Source organism: Panicum virgatum, chromosome 1K, assembly GCF_016808335.1.
Source record: "Panicum virgatum strain AP13 chromosome 1K, P.virgatum_v5, whole genome shotgun sequence".
Lineage (NCBI taxonomy): Eukaryota > Viridiplantae > Streptophyta > Magnoliopsida > Poales > Poaceae > Panicum > Panicum virgatum.
In genome coordinates this window covers 1,332,574-1,353,703 of record NC_053136.1, presented here as the reverse complement: position 1 = coordinate 1,353,703, position 21,130 = coordinate 1,332,574, and the positions used below count along the sequence as shown (strand labels likewise).

Genomic DNA, 21,130 nt, shown 5'->3' with positions numbered 1-21,130 from the left:
TTTTACAGAACCTCCATTTTTGCAGTAGCACCTTCAGGTTTTACAGAACCCAAACTCAACTATGACACAATCACCAAAACGGGAGATCTCGCATGCGTACACGCAGTTGCAGACCAGGCAATGCACACTGTACTGTTACATTTGAATGATTAGACAAGTAATAATCTCCATTAGTCCTAGGTGGACATATATGTAGCCAGAGTATGGGCCACTATGGGCCTAGATAATATATGGGCGTTAACACCCCCCTCAAACTCAAGGCGGATCCGAAGCGTTGAGTTTGAGCAAATGAAGACGATGATGTTCTCGAGTTTGTGCTTTAGTGAAAAAATCAGCAAGCTGCTGCTCTGATGAAACATACTCAAGAGCAATAGTTTTCTGATGACAATGGGACCGTGTAAAGGCTGCATCAACACCAATGTGCTTCGTAAGTTCATGCTTGACAGGATCATTAGCAATCTGAATGGCTCCGGTGTTATCACAAAGAAGAGGTGTGGGGTATCACAAGAAACTCCAAAATCAGCTAATAGCCATCGAATCCACACAATCTCAGCAGTAGTAGTGGCAAGTGCTCTAAGTTCTGCCTTTGTACTAGAGCGGGAGACAGCAGCTTGCTTCTTGGACTTCAAGGCAAGAGGAGAAGAACCAAGAAGAATGCAATAACCAGAGACAGAACGGCGATCTGTTGGATCACTGGCCCAAGTGGAGTCTGAATAGGCATGAAGCTGAAGTGAGTTGTCATGAGCATAGAATAAACCCCGAGAGGATGTCCCACGTAAGTATCGCAGTACACGAAGCAAATGTCCAAAATGAACTGAAGTTAGAGCACTCACAAACTGACTCAAAATATGAATAGCATGAGCAATATCAGGCCTTGTGACTGTGAGATATACTAGACTACCAACAATATGGCGGTATCGAGCAGGATCTTCGAGAGGGGTACCATCCGTAGGATGAAGCTGTAAGTGAATATCCATAGGAGTGGCAGCTGTCTGAGTATCAGTAATACCAGATCGAGCAATCAGATCTTGAATGTATTTAGATTGAGAAATGTAATACCCTTTGTCAGATCGTGAAACCTCAATGCCCAAAAGATAACTGAGGGGACCCAAATCAGTCATCTGAAATTGTTGACTAAGGTGCCTCTTGACCAAGGAAATATGCTCGGCATCATCACCCGTGATCAACATATCATCAACATAGATAAGAAGCAGAGTACGACCACATGAAGAAGTATGAATAAATAGAGCCGGGTCATGAGAACTAGGTGAAAAACCAGCTTCTATTATCACGGAGACAAAACGCTCATACCAAGCACGGGGAGCTTGTTTGAGGCCATAGAGAGCACGACGAAGATGACAAACCTGTCCTGAAGGGACATCAACACCTGGAGGTGGGTGCATATAAACTTCCTCATGTAATTCACCATGAAGAAAAGCATTCTTGACATCCATCTGAGAGATAGTCCAAGAACGACCGGCAACTACTGCAATCATAGTACGAACGATAGTCATATGTGCAACGGGTGCAAAAGTCTCCTCATAGTCCCTCCCCTGAGTTTGCTGAAAACCGCGAGCAACAAGACGAGCTTTATACCTCTCAAGGGATCCATCTGATTTGGTCTTGATTTTGAACACCCATTTACATGTAATAGGTACAGCATGTGATGGCAAAGGAACAATTTCCCAAGTACCTGTCCGATCAAGTGCAGCAAGCTCCTCTGACATAGCATTCTGCCACTCTAGAATACCATATGCTTCCTTGTAAGTGGAAGGTTCAGCAACAACAAGGGCAGCACTTACATAGGGAAAACCCAATTTATCAGGAGGAGCAATAGCAGCACGATCCCGTAGATTATATCGCGGACCAACCTGTGACTCATGAGAAATAGAATGAGACTCATCAGTAGTGTCAGATGCATCTAAAACAGGAGTATCAGGACTGGCCGAAGGAGAATCAGATGGAAGAACTGTGGGAGCCTTGGGACGACGAGTGTAAACTTGTGTGATGGGAGGTTTAGCGGGTGGAGGTGGTGGAGGTTGTGGTGGACATGAAGGCTGTGGAGGACATGAATGCTGTGGTGGATATGAAGGTGATTGAATAGGTGGAGGAAGACACAGAAAGCTAGTGGACTCTGTGGGGGAAGATGAAGATGGAGTGGAAGAATTATAAAAGAAAGGGCGATTCTCATCAAAGATCACATCACGAGAAATACGCATACGACGACAGGAAGGATCGTAACAACGATAACTCTTATGTTCAAGACTATACCCCAGAAACACGCACTCAACAGACTGAGCAGTCAACTTAGTCCGCTCACGAGGGGCAAGCAAGACATAACAAGTGCAACCAAAAACCCGAAGATGATCATAGCGAGGTGGAGTACCAAATAGAACTTCACCAGGACATTTTCTAGACAGTGCTGAAGACGGTTGTCTATTTATGAGATAAGCAGCGGTAGAAACAGCCTCACCCCAAAAATGAGAAGGAACAAATGAGGAAATCAAAAGGGTACGAACAGTCTCAATGAGATGGCGATGCTTGCGCTCAGCAACCCCATTCTGAGCATGAGCTCCAGAACATGAAAGCTGAGGAAGAGTACCCTCAGAGGCCAAAAATTGGCGAAGAGTATCAGATATGTACTCGCCACCAGAATCAGAACGAAACACTTTAATAGAAGTGGAAAACTGAGTATGCACCATACGAGCAAAATTCTGGTAAATGGAACACAACTGGGAGCGATGTTTCATAAAGTAAATCCAAGTATATCGAGAGTGATCATCAATAAAAATAACATAATACTCATGACCATCCTTAGTGGGAAAAGGTGCTTTACCCCATACATCTGAATGAATAAGATCAAAAGGTCGAGCTGAATGAGATGTACTAGAAGAATATGGAAGTTGTATTTGTTTTCCAAGTTTACATCCCTTGCACTGAAAACTAGACTCGACAGAAGTGTTGCCTAGACAACCACTACTTATTAAGGTCGACAAACGAGATCCACATAGATGACCGAGCCGATGATGCCACATGGCAAAAGGTGCAGATGATGATGCAACAGATGACACATGAGCTGTAGAGGTAGCAGAAGCAGGAAGACTCAATGTGTCCAAAACATAGAGGCTAGAGGAACCTCTACGGAGTTGGCCAGTCCCAATCACTCTCCCGGTTCGACGATCCTGAACAAAACAAGATGAGTCATCAAATCTAATAAAACAATTCTGATCGGTAATCTGTCCTACTGAAAGAAGATTCATGGACAGCTGAGGTACAAATGAAACATTGGGTACGGGAAAGTGTGGTGTAGAAAGTGAACCATGAGAAGTAATAGGACAAGATGTACCATCCGCTGTCTGAACAGAAGCACCATTATGGACTGTTTGGCAATTAACCAACTGAGATTTATCATAAGTCACGTGGAAAGAAGCACCTGAATCAAGGAACCAAGAGGACTGAGGAGCACGAACAGGTGAAGCAGCAGCAACAGACACAGAGCCCCGAGGAGGATTAGATGTACCACGACCACGAGCCGCACGACGAGCACGGAACTCAGCTAGCTTCTCAGGATACTTAGCGAAACAGTGCTCTGAACGGTGAGTATTCTTCTTAGAATGTTTACAAAGAGGGGAAGTATCAGACGTACGAGACCTGTGAGCAGCGGCAAGAACACTCTGAGGTGCCAACACTGAAGGAGCAGATGACAATGAACGAAGTCGAGCCTCTTCAGCAGTCAATGAGGATAGAACCTCTGATAAGGATGGAGTGGGAGATCTATTGAGAAGCTGCGCACGAACAGGCTCATATTCAGATCTGAGTCCCATAACAAACTGATACATCATGAACTGGTCAATGAACTTGTTCTTCTTGGAGCATCCATCACAATCTGCAGTAGATGAAGGAACCATAGATAGCACTGGTCCCATGAAACGATCAAAAGCACTGTAGTAGTCATCAATGGTCATGTCATCTTGCTGAAGCCCACGAAGACCTTGCATCAGAGTATGCAGATGAGCACCACTAACATGAACAAATCTGTTCTTTAGATAATCCCACATCTCCTTAGCTGTTGCAAAGGGCTGAAGACTCATCATCAATGATGGTTTAACACTTGTGACGATTGCAGTCTTGACCCTACCATCATCATTAACCCAAGTAGTGACTGTACTAGTATTAGAACCATCAGCTGCAGCAACTGGTTTGGTGCCAGTAAGATGTGAGACAAGACCATATCCACCAAGCACTGTCTCAACACAAAAAGTCCATTCTCTATAATTTGAGTCATCAAGCTGCACAGGGATGGTGATAGCAGTAGGATGCGACATGCTGGTATATGTCCAACAATAGCAAAGACCAGTACCAGTAACAAGAAATGAAAATTCTGCTCACAGAGGAAAAGTCACGGCAGTCTGCAGCAGCGGCGCCTGATGAAGATAGCCTGATTGGACTCCCGTGACAACAGCGAGCAGAGGAGACCGCGACGGGCGGTGTTGGAGAGGAGGCCGCGACAGGCGGCAGGAGATGGGCCGCAAAAGGCGGCGCAGGACGGGCCGCGACGGCGGCACGGAGGACGGGCCGCGACGGCGGCACGGCAGACGGGCCGCGACGGCGGCAGACCAGAGGCGCCGCGACGGGCGGCGCGACGGACGAGCCGCGACGGCGGCAAAACAGAGGAACCCGACGGGGAAAAATGGATCGGGGGTAGGGATTAGATTAGTCCTAACCCTAACCCTAAACCATGCTCTGATTCCATGTTACCTTTGGATGATTAGACAAGTAATAATCTCCATTAGTCCTAGGTGGACATATATGTAGCCAGGGTATGGGCCACTATGGGCCTAGATAACATATGGGCCTTAACATGTACATGGCCTTCTTTCTTTAATTTCAGTTACATCATGAACACTACTTTTGCTATTTCCATTTCCATTTGCTGAACAGATCAGAATCTTTTTTTTCTTTTCTGAAAACTAGGGCAGACAGATCAGAATCTCAAGTTCTCCATGCGGCGGACATCTCCTGATCAACGTTCTCTTCCCACCATGTAGCATTCTGCATGACAGAAACTCAGCTAGTAAAATTGATGCTCTGATGAAATTCAGCTATGCAAGAGCGCATGTTGAATTTAGTTTAAACTGCAATGAATCATATTTCGCCCTATCAACTATTGACTGGATGAAATCTGAACCTTGTATCCTCTTCTGAGAAATTCAAGTGAGCTTCCTTCTTCTTCTTGTAAACCAATAACTCTCAACAGTTCTTCTTTGGCCTGAAAGATGAGATGTTGCATGGCGGACCCAATGAGCTCGAACGAAGTTAGTCAATTTTTCAAACACTCAGGAGAGTAGGAAAACGTAAAATAAATTTTTTCAAGTTACTTATGGTACGACCTGTCCCAAAGTGAACCGAGCTTCACTCTCTGCAACGCAAGCATATGAACCATCAGCCTGCTTCAGCATAACCTGCCAAGGGCCTGAACAAGCAGAAACTCAGTAGATCAGTAGCTGATGATGCTGAAGAAAATGGATGACCATGAAATTACCCAGAAAAAAATCCTCTTTGAACATTTATTTATTTTGGTCTTCTATTGCAAACCCAACATGGCAGATTTGTGTTTCAAACTGTAATCTTTTCAAGTGAATAAATCTGAATAAGCCAAAATGTTCTCCAGGATTACCTGGGTATTGGCGGAATACAGCGCCACTGTAATTCACTATGTATGGAGCAACTGCAATTGTCTACATGGTAAAGAAGGGAAACTAGTCACAGATAGTACAGGAAGCAAGAAACACAAAGGATATTGCTAGGTGCCTAGGTGGATAGAAGTGAAACAAATTAATACCTTGGAGTAGTCACGCTGTCTGATATAAAATACTGGGGTGAACTGAGAAAGAAACCGGTAATGCAAATCTTTTGGAGGGAATCCCAGAAGCCCCAAGTCAGATCTGGAGGATGAATTACACTAGTCATTGCCTCATAACACACTCAAAAAATTTAGAAGTAACAAGCTACTGAATGAATATATGACACATTCCGCAAGGTATCTAGTTCAAGATTAAATAGAAGGGCTGGAACGGATGTGGCAAACTTCTCCTGAAATTAGCAAAAGCACAAAGAAAGAATCAACTGAGTGTGCAAACAACACATAAATGCACATCGGCAAGGAAAGAGGCATTAGATTCTAGACATACCACATACTTCTCTATAGAAGCAAGGTCTCGTGTGCTGCTGTTGATGAAGATATATAATGATGGTGGTTCATCAGATTTCCATCGATCTGTATCCACACCAACCAACTGGTTACGACTAACTTATTCAGATATGTTTATATAAGAATTGTACCATAATAACAGGCAGCAAGCTAACTGATTGTTCTTCTTAGATGAAAAAGGGAATTTATGCTTCGATGATAGCATCATTATGAATATAATTAATCTGCCTATGCTTGATTCATGCACATAAAGGTGATGCACACATTCAGCATTCACTAATGTATTTCCTTTTTTTTCAAGCTGCGATAATTTATCAACACGAAAATGCTTGCCATTAAAAATATTAGCATGTGTGTTGCTCCTCTACACAAGAAGGCTTCCATGCCGCAGAGAAGTGGTATGAACTCTTTGATAAAATAAAATGAGAGTACGAGACAAAATGTCATTTTAGACTAGGCGTTGCATGGTTATTGCTTTCACTAATGTATTTTGATCACGATATTTACCTTCGTTGTCATCTGAGAAGTCAAAATCCAGGGTATTTCTTATTGATTTGAAGAAGCTGTTGACAGGGTCGGCGGGCACATCATCCAAGGAACTGACAGTGATACCCTCAATCTAAAGATAGTGGAAACAGAAAGCAGAGCACTTAATTTTTCCTTTAGAATGAACAAGCAGAGTAGTTATCATGCTACTATAAGCAAGCTCATAACAAAGATTCAGGAAAGGGCAAACAAAAAAGAATGTTTTTTTCACCCTCAAATAAAGATATTATTCCATGAGGCATCATTTACCGTGTCAATAGCTGTTCTGAAGATCTGTGACGCTCTGCGCTTTTCAGGTTGATCAGGAAAAACCTGAAATCAACTAGAAGAGAGCAAATGAGCACGGTTGCGCACTTCTACGGCATACCTGTCTGAGTGATGGCGTGTGAAGAAGCTTGAACTTACTATACAGGACCTAGTCCCCTTGAGCTCTTTAAGCTTCCTCGCAACAACAAGAGCAAGCTGGATGTTGGCATCGATGAACTCATCTGAGGAGCCCTGCAGAAGTAAGGCAGGATGATCAGAATCAATAGGTCGTTTCAAAAATCAAAACTAGTGTGCGTTTCAAAACTGGATGGTGCATCAGAAGTATAAAATTTATAGTGGGCGTTCCAAAACTAGCAAAGCAGAAGAGCTCCAGTCAGTGAAGCAAAATGAGCAGAATGTGATGAGAGTAGGTGTAACCTTGTAAGAAGAGATGCTGCTTGGCAGAGGCCTTGACACCGTCACAGTCCAGCAGCAGCCACCCACGAGAAAGGCGTAAAAACAGCAGGGAACCGAGCGATGAGAAGATAATGCAGCAGGCATGGGGATAGAAATGCAGCAAAGCGAGGAGAAGGGAGAGCGCGGTGGTGTGAGCTTATTACGGGAACTCGATCTCGAGGCGGGTCTTGCCGTTGTCGATGGCGCAGGCGAGGGAGCGCGCGGCGTCGGTGACGAGCACGTCGTAGGAGCGCGGCTTGTAGACGGACACCCCGGCCCTGAGCGCCTCCACGTCCCCCGTGCCCGCCTCCGCGCGCGGGGAGACGGCGAGGCGGCGGGGGCGGAGCCGCGGGGCCGAGCAGGCGGAGGCGGTGGCCGGCAGCCGGGGCGGGGAGGAGGAGGAGGAGGGCGCGCGCGGCAGGCGGAAGCGGCGGGCGCAGAGAGCCGTGGGCGCCGGAGCTGCCATGGCCGCGCGCTCCGACGAGTGGAGGAGAGCAGACGACGAGACGACACAGCCGCACGCTCTGGCGCCAGACTTCGACGACTAAGGCCAATCCCCCGAGTCCGCAGGCAGGCGGGGCCCAGCCACTGGAAATGAGGACAAAAAGAGGGGAAAAAACAGAAATGCAGGTGCAGGAAATCGAACCCGGTGCCTCTCGCATGCGAAGCGAGCGCTCCTATGAGCTACACCCACAAATAATATACTCCTTCCGAAGGGAGCTTACTTCCAACAAGGAGTAGAACTCATCATTCTGCTAACACGAATAAAATAAAGATGAAGAGAAATAATGTACCATATATTCTCTTCTTTAAGAAAACTGAGAACTTGGTAGCTTTGCTATTTCATATGGATACAACTCTCTCATGAAACTCTTACTCATCTCCCCTCATAATGATACTGGGAATGTGGATAGAACTCGTCTCTCGTCTCATGAAACTCTTACTCATCTCTCCTCATAATAATACTAGAAAGTCAGCAAATTTGCTGATGTGATATATTATTTAGTACTTATGTAACCAATAATGAAACTCCCATTAAGACCACTATACCACAGCCCCTCATCGCCGATACCGCAAGGGTCGGTATAAGCCTCTGTACCGACGGAACATCGGTCGGTATAAAGTTATAGCAACCCGTACTATAGGTTGTTTTAATTGGCGTGGCGTCGGTATAAAGTTATACCGACCAACAACACTATACCGACCGATGGTTGGATGCAAACTAGAGATATACCGATCCATGCATATATGCCGTGTGATTCGATCTCTGTACCAACCAAATAGTTTGACGTTAAAAATGTCTATACCGACAAACAATCCAACACCAGTCATTCATATAAACCTAGAAAATAACAGATATATAGAACCTCACATTAACAATTCATATGAACATAGCTAATAGTTTTCAATTGAAGACAAAAAGATATCAATCGCACATCTGAACATAGCTTAAAGTTTTCTTTTCAATTGAGGACAACATCATTTGTCTTATCACAGAGATTAGTTCTACCAAACTAGCTAGATAATATGTTTTCCTTGTCACAGCTCACAGTTCAAGCGGATAGCAACATTTACAACAAAATGGGAGGAAGCCAAGCTTAGTCAAATCAGTCACTAAACAACCATAACATTGGCTTGTCAGAACACATGACAACTCACAATTCACATACAAAATATATCAGGTCTGCCAAAACAAAATAGCACTAGCAAGCACTGATCCGCTTCCTACCAACATGATCGAGCATCATGCTGCCTCTAGGATCTCCCACCTGAACAAAGTGAAAGTGAAAATTATTAAAAATAATGCATTGAATATAAGGGCTGCAGGTTACATATTGGAATTGCAATGTCACTATTCTCAATAAAAAATAAGGACCGCTTTATTAGCACTAAAGTCCAGACCTCTTAGTACTAGCGAATTTCCCTTCATGTCACTATTTTCAATCAAAAAGCAATTGTGCTAGCACATTAGCAACAGCCAAGAAGCTAATCCAAACATAATGTTCAGAAAAATGGCTAGCTTCTATGCAGGTTGGTCAAAGTAAAATTCAGCTATTTGTTCAAATAGAAATAAGACATTGCTTGTTATTTGCTCAAAGTAAAATATACAACATACCTACAGTACCCCGGAAAGATTGTGATGCCTTGTTAACTTTCAACTGTTAGAAATATAAATAATTAGAATATTTAGTCACTCATCAAACTTGAAAAAAAGGACATAAACATGTGTATTACCCTTTGATATGGCCACACAATTGACATGTTAAGAGCATCAGCCATCGACTCCACACCATCATAAGGCCGAGGCAAAATTGTATCCTTTTTAGCACAACATTGACAATAATTTCACAATACTGCTTTCCAAGAGCCACACCTCTAAGCATGTTGTCACGATTAGTTGAAAAAATTGTTCCATTAGCCACATGTTGATCAGTTCCCAGCATGGCACATAATATCACATCATTTCCAATCTGAAACAAATGATGCATTTATGAGAATTGACTCTATGTATAGAACCATTGATATATCAAAATTAACATTGTAAGACAGATAAGAAGATTACAAGTTCAGAATGTGGACAACGAGGGGCATCATTCCTTGGCACAGATGAAGGGGCTGCACTAACAGGCCTGCAATGACGAGGCTGCACTGACAGGGCTGCAATGATGAGGCTGCACTGTTGGGGCTGCACTAGCAAGGCTGCAATGACGAGGCTGCACTGTTGGGGCTACTTTGGTGGGGCTTTCCTTATTGTACTCCAATGTTGTTGGAGCTACAACATTTCTATTCACAAGCATGAACTCACCCTCATCATCAGAGCCATCAGGAAGCTTCAGCACGTTCCTCGCACCTTGTATGTGTTGGAAATATGCCCTAGAGGCAATCATATTTCCTTGTATTCATGATTAATAAAGTGCTCCTTGAATATCCATGGATGACAACTTGTATTGATTAATGCTTATGTGAAATATTTGTGAAACTCTTTACTTGTATTAATATTCTAAAATATTTCTAGTCGGAGTTTATGTGAGGACACACATGAATATTAAACTAGCACATGTATTAGTTGACTGACTACGTTTCACAAGTCATGGACATGGTGATGTCAAACTAATAATGTGGGCTCATATGAGATATGAGACTGAACTGACCCAACACGAGATAATAACTTCTCATTACACAATATGTACGCTGTGTCCTAAGATCTGAGATCATCGTATGTACTCAAGATGTGAACCGACTTATTTAGGAGCCATCAAACGCTACACCGTAACTGGGTAGTTATAAAGGTGGCTTTCGGGTCTGTCAAGAAGCATGCTGTGAGATATAGTCGGTCAAGATGGGATTTGCCCCTCTCTGCAAGAGAGAGATATCTCTGGGCCCCTCAATTGATTCGGATCAGAAAATGTATGGCCATGCTGGGGTTAAGAGTTAACCAAGGATTCCGAATCACAGGATCGAGAAAGAGTGGTTGGCTTAGAGCTAGACCAAATATCGTGAGGCAAAAGGAACAACATGTATATGACATTGTGACGGCTCGTCTGATATGATCTTTGCGTGCGTATAGGAATTGACATGTCTTGCTAGAGGCCACTGTCTACTATTGGGCCGGGTAAGAGTACTCGGGTCATGTCTATTCGCATGTGAACTCATAGGGTCACACACTTAATGGAAAGAAGGCTGATAAGAATGAGATTCAAATTAGATTGGGTTTAGGTGCACTAATGGGCCTCTCGGGCCCAAAGAAGGCGCCTAAGGTGGGGCCCAAGAGGAGCCCACCTAAGAGAGCGCCCAGAGGCTATAAAAGTAAGGGGAAAAGGGGCACCCAAGACTAATCCTAGCCCTTCCTGTCCATGCTACAATACCACAGGTATTGTTCACTGAACAGTAACGCCGCTGCTACAGTAGCAACGCCCCTTTGTTGTTCGCCTCTCCTGCGCACCGAAGCCCTAGATCGTTCTCGCGGATCTGCCGTAGCGTGACGCTTCTTCCTGTACGTGTGAATACCTTGGAGGTGCTGCATCTGCTGCACAAGAACGAGCCGCACGTGAGGATCTCGCAACTGCACTGCCGGCTTCCATCTACACTACACCGATGCGCTACAGAAGTTCCACAACTGCGCGTCTAGTGTTAATCCCGTGATCTATAACAGCAGTAATCCTGGTTTATGCGGTAGAGAAATTTTGTTTTTGCTACCCCATATTCCTACAATGTGGGCAAGTGATACCCCAACCCGCTCCTATAAATGAATTTGTAGGGGCGGGTAGGGGCGTCATCCCCCTACATTCAATTTTTTTACTCCTAAAAAAATATTTAATTTAAAAAATAGTAAAACACATAAAAAAGTGAAACTTGTACCTAAGGGTATTATGACAGGCAGAACTTAAAAAATACGAAAACCATATTTTCTTGTATAAAATGGTTAAGAGTGTGGAAACCACAACGTATAATTCACTCACACAATTATCTCATATAGCTTAAGGCTCACTTTATAATTTCCACACTCATAATCACTATATACATTGAAATATGCTTATAATATTTTTTTCTAGTTCTATCACAATAAGTTTAGGTACAAATTTCATATTTTTGATGCATTTTTACTATTTTTTGAAATATTCAAAGCTTTAGAATAAATTTAAAAATTATTTTTAGGGACGGATGGGCCTCTTCCTCACCCGTCCCTACAAATACCATTTTTAGAGGCGGGTGAGGGAGGTGACCTCCCCATACAAATGGTATTTTCATATGCGGGTAGGGGAAAGTCAACCCCTCACCCACCTTTGAAAATGGGCGTCATTTTCTGAGACAGGTCGGTTGCTACTGTATCCCCATTTAATTTATAGCAACATGTTATATTTAGACCCGCCTCTGGAAAAAAAAATCTGAACTTTCCTACATATGGTTTTTAGTATTGGTGCATGTCATTCACCAACACAGTTTCTGCTGCATGATGTTGTTGCAGACACTATGCGTCCACCAGCAGTAGCGCCCCGCTAGTGGGCGACCTTCTAATTTCCCGCGTCCTCATTAGAGCAAGTATTTCGGTGCCAACGAGGCGTGCGGTATGGTGGAAAGAGAAGAGGAGAAAGTGGAACGGGCGCTCCACTCGCCCGCCACTCGTCGACTGAATCACGCGGCTCGAGACGAAAACATTAGCTGATAGCTGGGTACAGGCGTAGAAGCTGCTGCGTCCTATCCTCCTCCCATCCCGTGCGCTTGTGTGCTGCATCCTATACAAACAATCTATTAAGCCAGTTTTAATGCAGAATTTCACAGAAGTTTCATAGCATTTAATAGGATGCCACGTCAGTAAAAATGATTACATGGTAAGAAATTTAATAGAGGAGAGAGCAAGGCGTTTCATCCCCACGACACCCGTTCGGCGCTGTTTCCAACTCGTGAAACGCAGATGGAACCCGCACTGAGGCACATTCGTTTCATCTTGTCGATCCCGTGCGAATCCTCCCCACCGTTCTCCTCCGGCCTCCCCTGCGACGCCGCGGCAGCCCGGCCTCCGTCCCGCTCGAGGCTGCTTCCCTCTGCTCTCGCCTCGCCTCCACTGTCGCCTCACCTCTCTATGCTCTCGCCCGCCTCCCTCCCGCTCTTGCTCCCCTGAAGATGGATATGATGCAGCGGCGGAGGGGAGCTCCGAACGGTAGGTCTCCGGCGGAGGAACCCGGCCTCAGGTAAATCCTACAGCAACCCAACTGGAGAAGCAAAAGTCCTCTTCACCAAGGTCTTCTTCCTCGCCGCCGCCGGCGCCATCACCAGGAGCTTCTCCGTCGCAAGCACCACAACAAAGTATGCAGTTTTGGCCAGGATTTGCAGAAAACAGAGTCACAAATCTCTCATCCCCTCACGGAAACTCTCCCCCAAATCCACGGCAACATTCCTCTTTGATCTCCCTTGATCTGTTTGAAAATGATGATGACAAGCTAGGAATCATATCTCTGTACCTGCACTTGGAGATTTCCTTTCTGTTAACTACCTGGACAAGTTTGTTGCCCAGGTAATGCTCAGCATGATTTGTCGATGGATAGTTCAGATTTGTTTGCTCTTTGGTGGTCTTATTATTTTCTTAGTATATGAACGATAGTCAGATCAAGTGGGGAGGTTTGCTCGTCAGGCTTTGAGAAAGCACGGAAAGAGGCTTTCACTTGGTGTGCAATGGAGGCTTTTCTGAAGGTGCCGCTGCTGATATTTTGGTCAGAATTCAGGTTTGGCAGCTTCAGTTTAGCGTGCTCGGCGTCACTACTACTACCACGGCAGCATAGTACCTGTCGCTGTGTGTTTTACCGTACATGTTCCATAGTTTGTATTTACCCTGTTTTACCATACGACCGCAACCATGTGCTCCAGACTTTTGCATGTCGTTGTAAGTAGTCAGCGAACCATCCAACCATACAATAGTGGCTACATAGTTTGTACGGCACAAGTAATCACAACATTATGCTACAATTAAATATTCGGACTAGTCTACGAAACTGTGATATGAAACGGTGCATTGAGAGAGGGTGTTTCATTCCGAAAACCAAGATAGAAAATGTGATGTGCCACACTAGAAAACTCCCCCATAAAATCTCCCACTGAGACTGGCCTTAGCCAACCCATTATGTGTGTTAGTGCACTTAGATGCAGCGGAATGACTTAATTTTCAAAGGAGTTCAACTTAATTTTCAAAAGAGTTCAACCATCACTAGTCTCATGTTTCCAACACTTTATCAAAGAATTTGCCTTAGTTATTCTAAGAGCAAAAAATAGAATTAACCCCCTTATGACCTCATGGCCAGAAGCCTGTGTATTAACTCATCAGGCTCTCTCCTCTTGCTTCCCCTCTCGCTACAGTAGCCACAGGGCGATCCCCTTTTCCTCCGTCGATCCGCCGGCCCCCTCCCCTCCGGTGGCCCTCGGGGCGTCGGACCGGCGAGGGGGGCCCGGCTCCTCGGCGTGAGGACCTTGTATAGCCTTAGTCCTAGGGCTTAGTGCTACTGTTTCCGGCGTTGACTTCTTGGTCGGCGTCTAGGGTTAGGGTTCCGGCTGCACTTCTTCGGCTGCGGCGGCGGCGTGGCCGGCGTTTCTTTCAAAGTCGGGCGCTGGGCTTCAGTTCTCCATGCCATCGATGATGCTGCTGGCGTCGTCGATGTGGAGGGGATTTTGCTCCCCCGATGCGGCTCCGGAGACGTCCTCTCCGGCCGCCTTGTGAGGGATTTGATGCCCCTCACCTCCTCCAGCGCTCGCGGCGGCGGCGACGGCGTCGGCTCTAGTGGTGGTAGATGGTGGTGGCTTGGAGTTCCCGTCGACGAATCGTTGGGGGAGACGGCGTCGGCATCGTGGAATAAGGTACTCCAGATCCCTCTCTCCTTCGTCGGCGTGTACTCCGGTGCCGGCGTCGGATCTGTGAGTCGTACAGGAGTTTGGTTCTTCTTCCTTGGCGTTGCTGCTGGTGCTCTGCTCGCTGGCGTTGGGGAGGCAGCCTGGTGCTCTGGGATTGTGGAAGCAGGCGGGAGAGGGGCGGAATCGGGGTTCTCGACGACTGTTGTTCGTTCATCGAGAATCTCCTGCAGTTTTCCAATGTTTGGAGTCCACTCTCCGATTGCGACTGGTGAAGTTGGTTGTTTGAGTATCAGCGCGTGTTGCTCTTGTCCGGGTGAGGCTTCGGCGGCAGGCTCTGCTGAGGAAGACGAAGAACAGTTGGGGGGGACTTTGTTATAATTCTTATGTTACTCAGGGTCCTTTCTGTAAGAAGGGAATGTACGGTGCCCTCTTTATTAATATAAGTTACGTTCCTTTCTCGCAAAAAAAAAAGGCTAGAAGCCTGTGTAATCACCCTGATTTTCTCTGTTTCTTTATTTTTGTTTCTTAACTGTACTTGACTCTTTGACTTTTTCCTATTTTGATATAATTAATTAGTAGGCCCCTCCTCTTCTGTTTCTTCAAAAAAAAAGTGTTGGTTGGGTAGTTAACCGTGTATGACGTGGTACTTGCATTTAGCCAGCGTTAAATCATAAGCACTGCTCTCAACCAAGCGGCACCGCTGTGCCCTGAGTGAGTGGAATGCAACAGGTTTACCACCAGCGTCCTAAGAACAAGTATTATAGTGGGCTGTAAGTTGGTTGAATACTGAGGTGAAGGAGAGAGAAGAGAAAAGAGAAGGGAGGTGGGCTGTAAGCTTACAACCCGCTTATGCACAAGAACCAAGAAAATTTATGCGAGGGATAGGTGAGCCATGTATTAATAGTGAAGAACTGAACTACTACATGAATCAGCTAATAGAAAACTACAAAAAAAAATCCTTATAGTCAGCAGTTGGCTGAATCATTAACCTTGCTCTAAAATCGAGTTTGTCTGCCGCCAACACAGTCCCTCACCGCGTACAGTGGCAGTAGTAGTGCCATGGGTTGAGCTTGAGTGGAAATCCCGCTCCCATCTTTCAACGACGGTGTTGTCTGCAAGTCTCGGGTCTTTTGTTTTCGATTATAATCGGTTTATTGGTGAAAATAAGCGATAATCATAACAAAAATAAGCGATAATCATATCAAACTCTTCGTTTGTTTTCGCTTATGTGGTAATTTGCTTCAGAAATTTAAACTACAAAAAGCGAGAATCGAGAAACAAGAAAATCTTCACTTCTGTCAACCACGCTTAGCTTATAAACTAAGTGAAAACAAACAGAACCTTTGTTGAACCGGGAGATCCAGCTGCCGGGGGGGGGGGGGGGGGGGGGTTCCAATCTTGCTTCTTGCTAGTGGATAAAACAATAGTCTGTTCCAACCAAACCAAAAGTTACACACCACGGCCATGTTCCATTGGTCTGCGGTTTTTATACACTTAAAGATCCAACGTATTTTAAGACATCGGTAAAAGGGTAGTACAACGGGATCGCGCTAGCTAGCTACGATAAAAAAAAAAGGGTCAAGGGGATCACGGAAGACATGGATTCAGAGCAATCTAGAAGTTAGCGAAGCCCCATCGCACCAGTTGCTGGGAGACGTCGGACCAAACAGGCGATGAATCATCATCACCGGAGGATATTTTACTGAGCCCTTGTTTAGATACGAAACGGAAAGTTTTTGAAAGAGAATTTTTGCACATTTGAGATATTAAATATAAATTAATTATAAAACTTGTCTGTAAACTACGAGATGAATTTATTAAGACTAATTAATCTGTCATTAGCACATGTTTACTGCAATTTTACTGTAGCAATTTAATATCTAATTATGGCCTAATTAGGCTCATTAGTTTCATATCATAATTTACAAACAAACTATGCAATTAATTTTTTATTTTATCTAAAATAGTTTTAAAATTTTAAATTTTGCGTCTAAATTTAATACTCCATCCATGCTCATCTCCCGGCAGCACAGCATCAGCCAGCAACGAGATTGTTCTTGCAGCTGGTGGGACCGGGACCGGTCACTGCAAGAGCGCTGCCCCCAGAGATTGTCCTCTGCTGTCCTGATTCGCCGTCAAACATTTGTGGTGCATATGCCATTCACCACCACAGTAGTCTCTCCCGCATGAGGGCAAATATTATAGAGTGATATAAGCAAACTATAAGAGTTGCCACATTATTTTTGTGCTGAGTCGGAGGAGAAAAGAGAAGAGAGAAGAAAAATAGACTGTTAGCTTACTGCCAGCTGATGCACATGTTTCAAGGAATTCTATGAGAAAAAAAAGGAGGATCTAGCATTAATGATTTAGTCTGTGTTTTAGCCAAACCACTATGCCGTTCGAGGGTCATGCCCATACCGTTCGAGGGCTCAGCGGAAGGAAAAGTACGAACGATGTATGGGGAGTTGGCAGCATAGTAGCTGGAACAGTGCCGAGCACATCTTGCACTGCGTCTCAGGTTCCCACAGTGTCGCCACAGCGTCCGGAATGGCGGAGCAGTGACCGGAGTTGGCAGACAAGACTCCGGTCACAGCCACTGTGGGAAATGGTGGCCTGACGCCTTCTGACCCGAGCGCTGTGGAGGAGTAGTTGGTATTTAATGCCTCCGTACGGCTGGCGGGTGAGCGGAATGACCGTTTGTCTTTTCCGTCGAGGGGTGGCCTCGAGCGAGGCGGAGACGTTCTGCTTTCTCGAGGGCAGGCTCGCTACCCTCGAGCGAGGCGGAGACGATCCGCCTCCCCGATGGTAGGCTCGCTACCCTCGAGCGAGGCGGAGGCGCGGTGCGCGGTCGAGGGCTTCAGCGGGGAGCCCTCGAGCGAGGCGGAGATCACCCCGCTGGTCCGAGGGGGGTGCGGATGGGCCGCACTGCGTACGTGGGCCGCGTGTTGGGTTTCTTTGAGTCCTTTTATTTTTTTTCCAGATTGGAAGGAGGCTGTAGGCCTTCGTGGGCCCGGTTGCCAAACACATGTTTGGATTTTTAGGGCAATTTTAATCCCCTAATTAGGGTGCCCCTAGTCATGGTACCCGACACTTATATAGGGGGCTAGCTCTCTGCACGCTGGCTGCTTCCTCTTTGAGGCCGTGTTTAGATAGAGCGTAAAAAATTTTTGCGACGGAATCTTGCTAATTTGAAGTACTAAATGAAGCCTATTTACAGAACTTTTTGCACAGATGGGTGTAAATCGCGAGATGAATCTAATGATGCTAATTAATCCATGATTAATTCATAATTAGTGGATGGTTACTGTAATATCACTGTTGTAAATCATGAATTAAGTAGACTCATTAGATTCGTCTCGCGATTTATAGCACATCCATATAAAAAATTTTATAAATAGACTTCATTTAGTATTTCATACATGTATCAAAATATTCGATGTGATGTTTTTTTACATTTATGGGATTTATAGATAAATATCAAAACAGAGCCTCAATTTCACACCCGGCCCTTACCAATTATTAGCTTGACTGGGACGTGTGCACGAAAGCAGGTAGACCTTCGGTGTCACCTTGGGGGAAGCCCACCAAAGCAGGATTTCGGTCACACCCGGCCCTTACTAATTATTAGCTTGACTGGGACGTGGGCACGAAAGGAGGTAGACCTTCGGTGTCACCTCGGGGGAAGCCCACCAAAGCAGGATTTCGGTATGCACTGAGCCCGATTCCTACGCGCGTCCGTGACCCGAAACTGCGGAAGGTCGGTTAGCTTGCCAGTCAAGTAACTGCTGCTACTGGTTTTAAAATCACACCAAAGTTTTTTTTAGATCAAATCACACCAAAGTTAAAGGCGCACCAAATAAACTTTCTGCAAAATCATCAGACCACCCTGCACTCTCTTCCTGCAGATTTATATATATTGGTAGAGCGCGCAGGTATATATATAATAATATGACCACCTAGGGGCAGAGCCAGGAATTTATTTTTTTTCATTATTAGGGGGCCAATCATACTAATTTATATAAAAATTTAATCAAAATTTGAATTTTCAATGTAAATTTAGGAGCCATAGGGGGGCCAGGCCCCTGCCCCCCTGTCTACGCCCCTGTGCCCACCACTTGCGCGCTCCAGCCGATTTTCCCCCAATTCCAAGCACGATAGTTGGCGTCAATATCAGTGATTCCGCGCCAAATTTTCTCCTAAAACTAGAACCCTTCTCCACCAGTACTCGATCGATTGAGCTTCTCCCCACATCAACCCCATTATATATCCCTAAGCATGGTCACATATTGAAGTGTTACTGTCATCTCACCGGCCAGAAGGTGGAATATGTGTGTCAGGCCTCCACCGGTCCACTAAGTGCTATCAAAGCTGCATTATCCATCTTGAGGAGCCCCTCCTTGACCAACCATGCCAAAGGGACGAATCCAGCCGTTTGAGTAAGGATGGCAGCGGGGCGGGTTCGGGGTGGATATCCGCGGATTTCGGGTCCGCGGGTTTCGGGTTCGGTTTTTAATTTTTGCCCGCGGATTTGCGCGTTCGGATACCCGAAGTATTTCGGGTTTGGGGCGGGTTCTAAAATTTGCCTAACTATATAAACCTGGAAACCCTATCCTGACCCTCAGCCCCTCACCCGTCGCCCGCCTGCTGCCTCTGCGCCTCCGCATCTCGCATCCTCGCGGCCCGCATCGCGCTCGGCGCTGGCGCACCGCCTGCCTGCCCTGCCCCGCACGCGCAGGCGCCGGCGCGCCGCCTGCCCGCGTCGCCCCGCATGCGCAGGCGCCGGCGCGCCCGCCCACCCACCTCGCACGGCACAGCACACGGCGGGGGGCGGAGGCCGCCCGTGCCCCGCACGGAGGGCGCGCCGCCGCGGACGCACGCAGCTGGTAGCCCCAGACGCACACGGGAGCGGTGCGTGGGACCGGCCCCTGCCTCGTGGGTGCTCTACACCGTCAACAAGGAGGAGGACAGGGACAGTGACAAGCCACAAGACGAGGAGCTTCTGATCTGTGCAGTGCAGCTTCTGATTCGTTTGCTGCACCTGCATGCCGTGCAGCTTCTGATCTATATGAGCTAGCTTGCTGCAGCTTGGTTTTCCCCATGCTATTGCTAATCCATAGGATGAATTCGGGTTTCGGATTATCCGTCGGGTTTCAGTTATCCGCAGGTTTCGGTTTTGGGGATGAATTTCGATCCGAAATGAAGTTCGGGGCGGATTCAGGTTATAAGTTCGGGTTTCGGTTTTGGGTGCCCAAACACTCCACCCGAACCGAACCCGACCCGTTGCCATTCCTACATTTGAGGTACGGTGCGTACCTATCGTCCCACATGAGAGGCTTGTGAAGGCGGGGACGTAGAGGCTTCAAAACCTACAAACATATCATTCAACTTTATAATCAACTAAAATTGAATAAGTGATCGAATACAAAAAAAAATCAATTACAAGTTTACCTCCGTACGCTCCTCATGTATATTGCCACGGTGCCGCTCATCGTAAAATATTTCCAGAAGAGGGTAGAGCGGCATTTCCCTAGCAGTGTTCGTGAAGCAGGTATATCCCTAGCATAAGTATTGTGGTTCCTTCTATGACTAATGTCATAAATTTTATCATTTTTTCTATGTAACAACCAAGGAAGAGGTCATCAAACTCCCTAGCTTCTGAGGGTCTAAGTAGGATTTGGGAGGCAAGGAGGGGCAAACAAATTTTTGTAACAAGTTGTGGTTCCGGACATTTGGCTGCTGGTAGTTTGCGCTTTGAATTTCGTTAGCCACGCAAGAAGTTTGCTAGGTATTTGGATGCTAGTTGCAAGTTTGTCCAAAGAAAAGAAAAACAATGTCCTAATTGGTGCTGCTGCGATTGTCTATATGCATCTTTGTTTATAAAAGCATTGTCTACACTTTGGGTTCGTGTTCACTTATTATCATTTGGTTTGTTTTGCAGAAATAAGGAAAGCAAAATGACAAAATTGCCTGCAAAGGAATTGAAAATGTCACAAACAGACTGAAGCGAAATTAAGGGCAAAGGGACGGAGAGGGCAAAGATACAGAGAGGAGGGAGCAGTGCGTACCTGCGCGGAAATAGCTGCGCTAGCAGACGTGCTTGCGGACGACGGGGCGAGATGCCAGCGAGCTGAGGCGCACTGGGTTTGCCGCGGCGGCGCGCCAGCGCACGGCTCCGGTGGTAGGGGCGCGCTCGGGTCAAACCCTATCTAAACCCTAACCAACTCAAACCCTAAAAAATCCACGAAATAGAGTAAAACCTATCGGTTATAATGGAGGAGTTACCTTCAAGGATCAATTTCCCTTTGTTTCCCCTTCGAATTGGGTGGAGGATGG

General features: G+C 45.9%; 1 protein-coding gene across 2 annotated transcripts; it reads right to left on the bottom strand.

Moving 5' to 3' along the window:
- Positions 1–4,744: 4,744 nt before the first annotated feature.
- LOC120699017 (protein LOW PSII ACCUMULATION 3, chloroplastic-like) lies at positions 4,745–7,986 on the bottom strand. Of its 2 annotated transcripts, XM_039982901.1 has the most exons (12): positions 7,624–7,986; positions 7,442–7,472; positions 7,163–7,255; positions 7,007–7,069; positions 6,719–6,830; positions 6,192–6,277; positions 6,035–6,093; positions 5,843–5,945; positions 5,678–5,738; positions 5,391–5,473; positions 5,189–5,269; positions 4,745–5,052 (listed from the first exon to the last, which is right to left on the bottom strand). In XM_039982901.1, exons 1-12 carry the CDS (start codon positions 7,923–7,925, stop codon positions 4,993–4,995), a joined length of 1,134 nt encoding a protein of 377 aa, XP_039838835.1. In that variant the 5' UTR covers positions 7,926–7,986; the 3' UTR covers positions 4,745–4,992. The 2 variants fall into 2 exon arrangements, with proteins under 2 accessions (XP_039838835.1, XP_039838888.1); XM_039982954.1 differs by lacking the exon at positions 6,035–6,093 and having other exon boundaries at positions 6,199–6,277; positions 7,624–7,985.
- Positions 7,987–21,130: the final 13,144 nt, after the last annotated feature.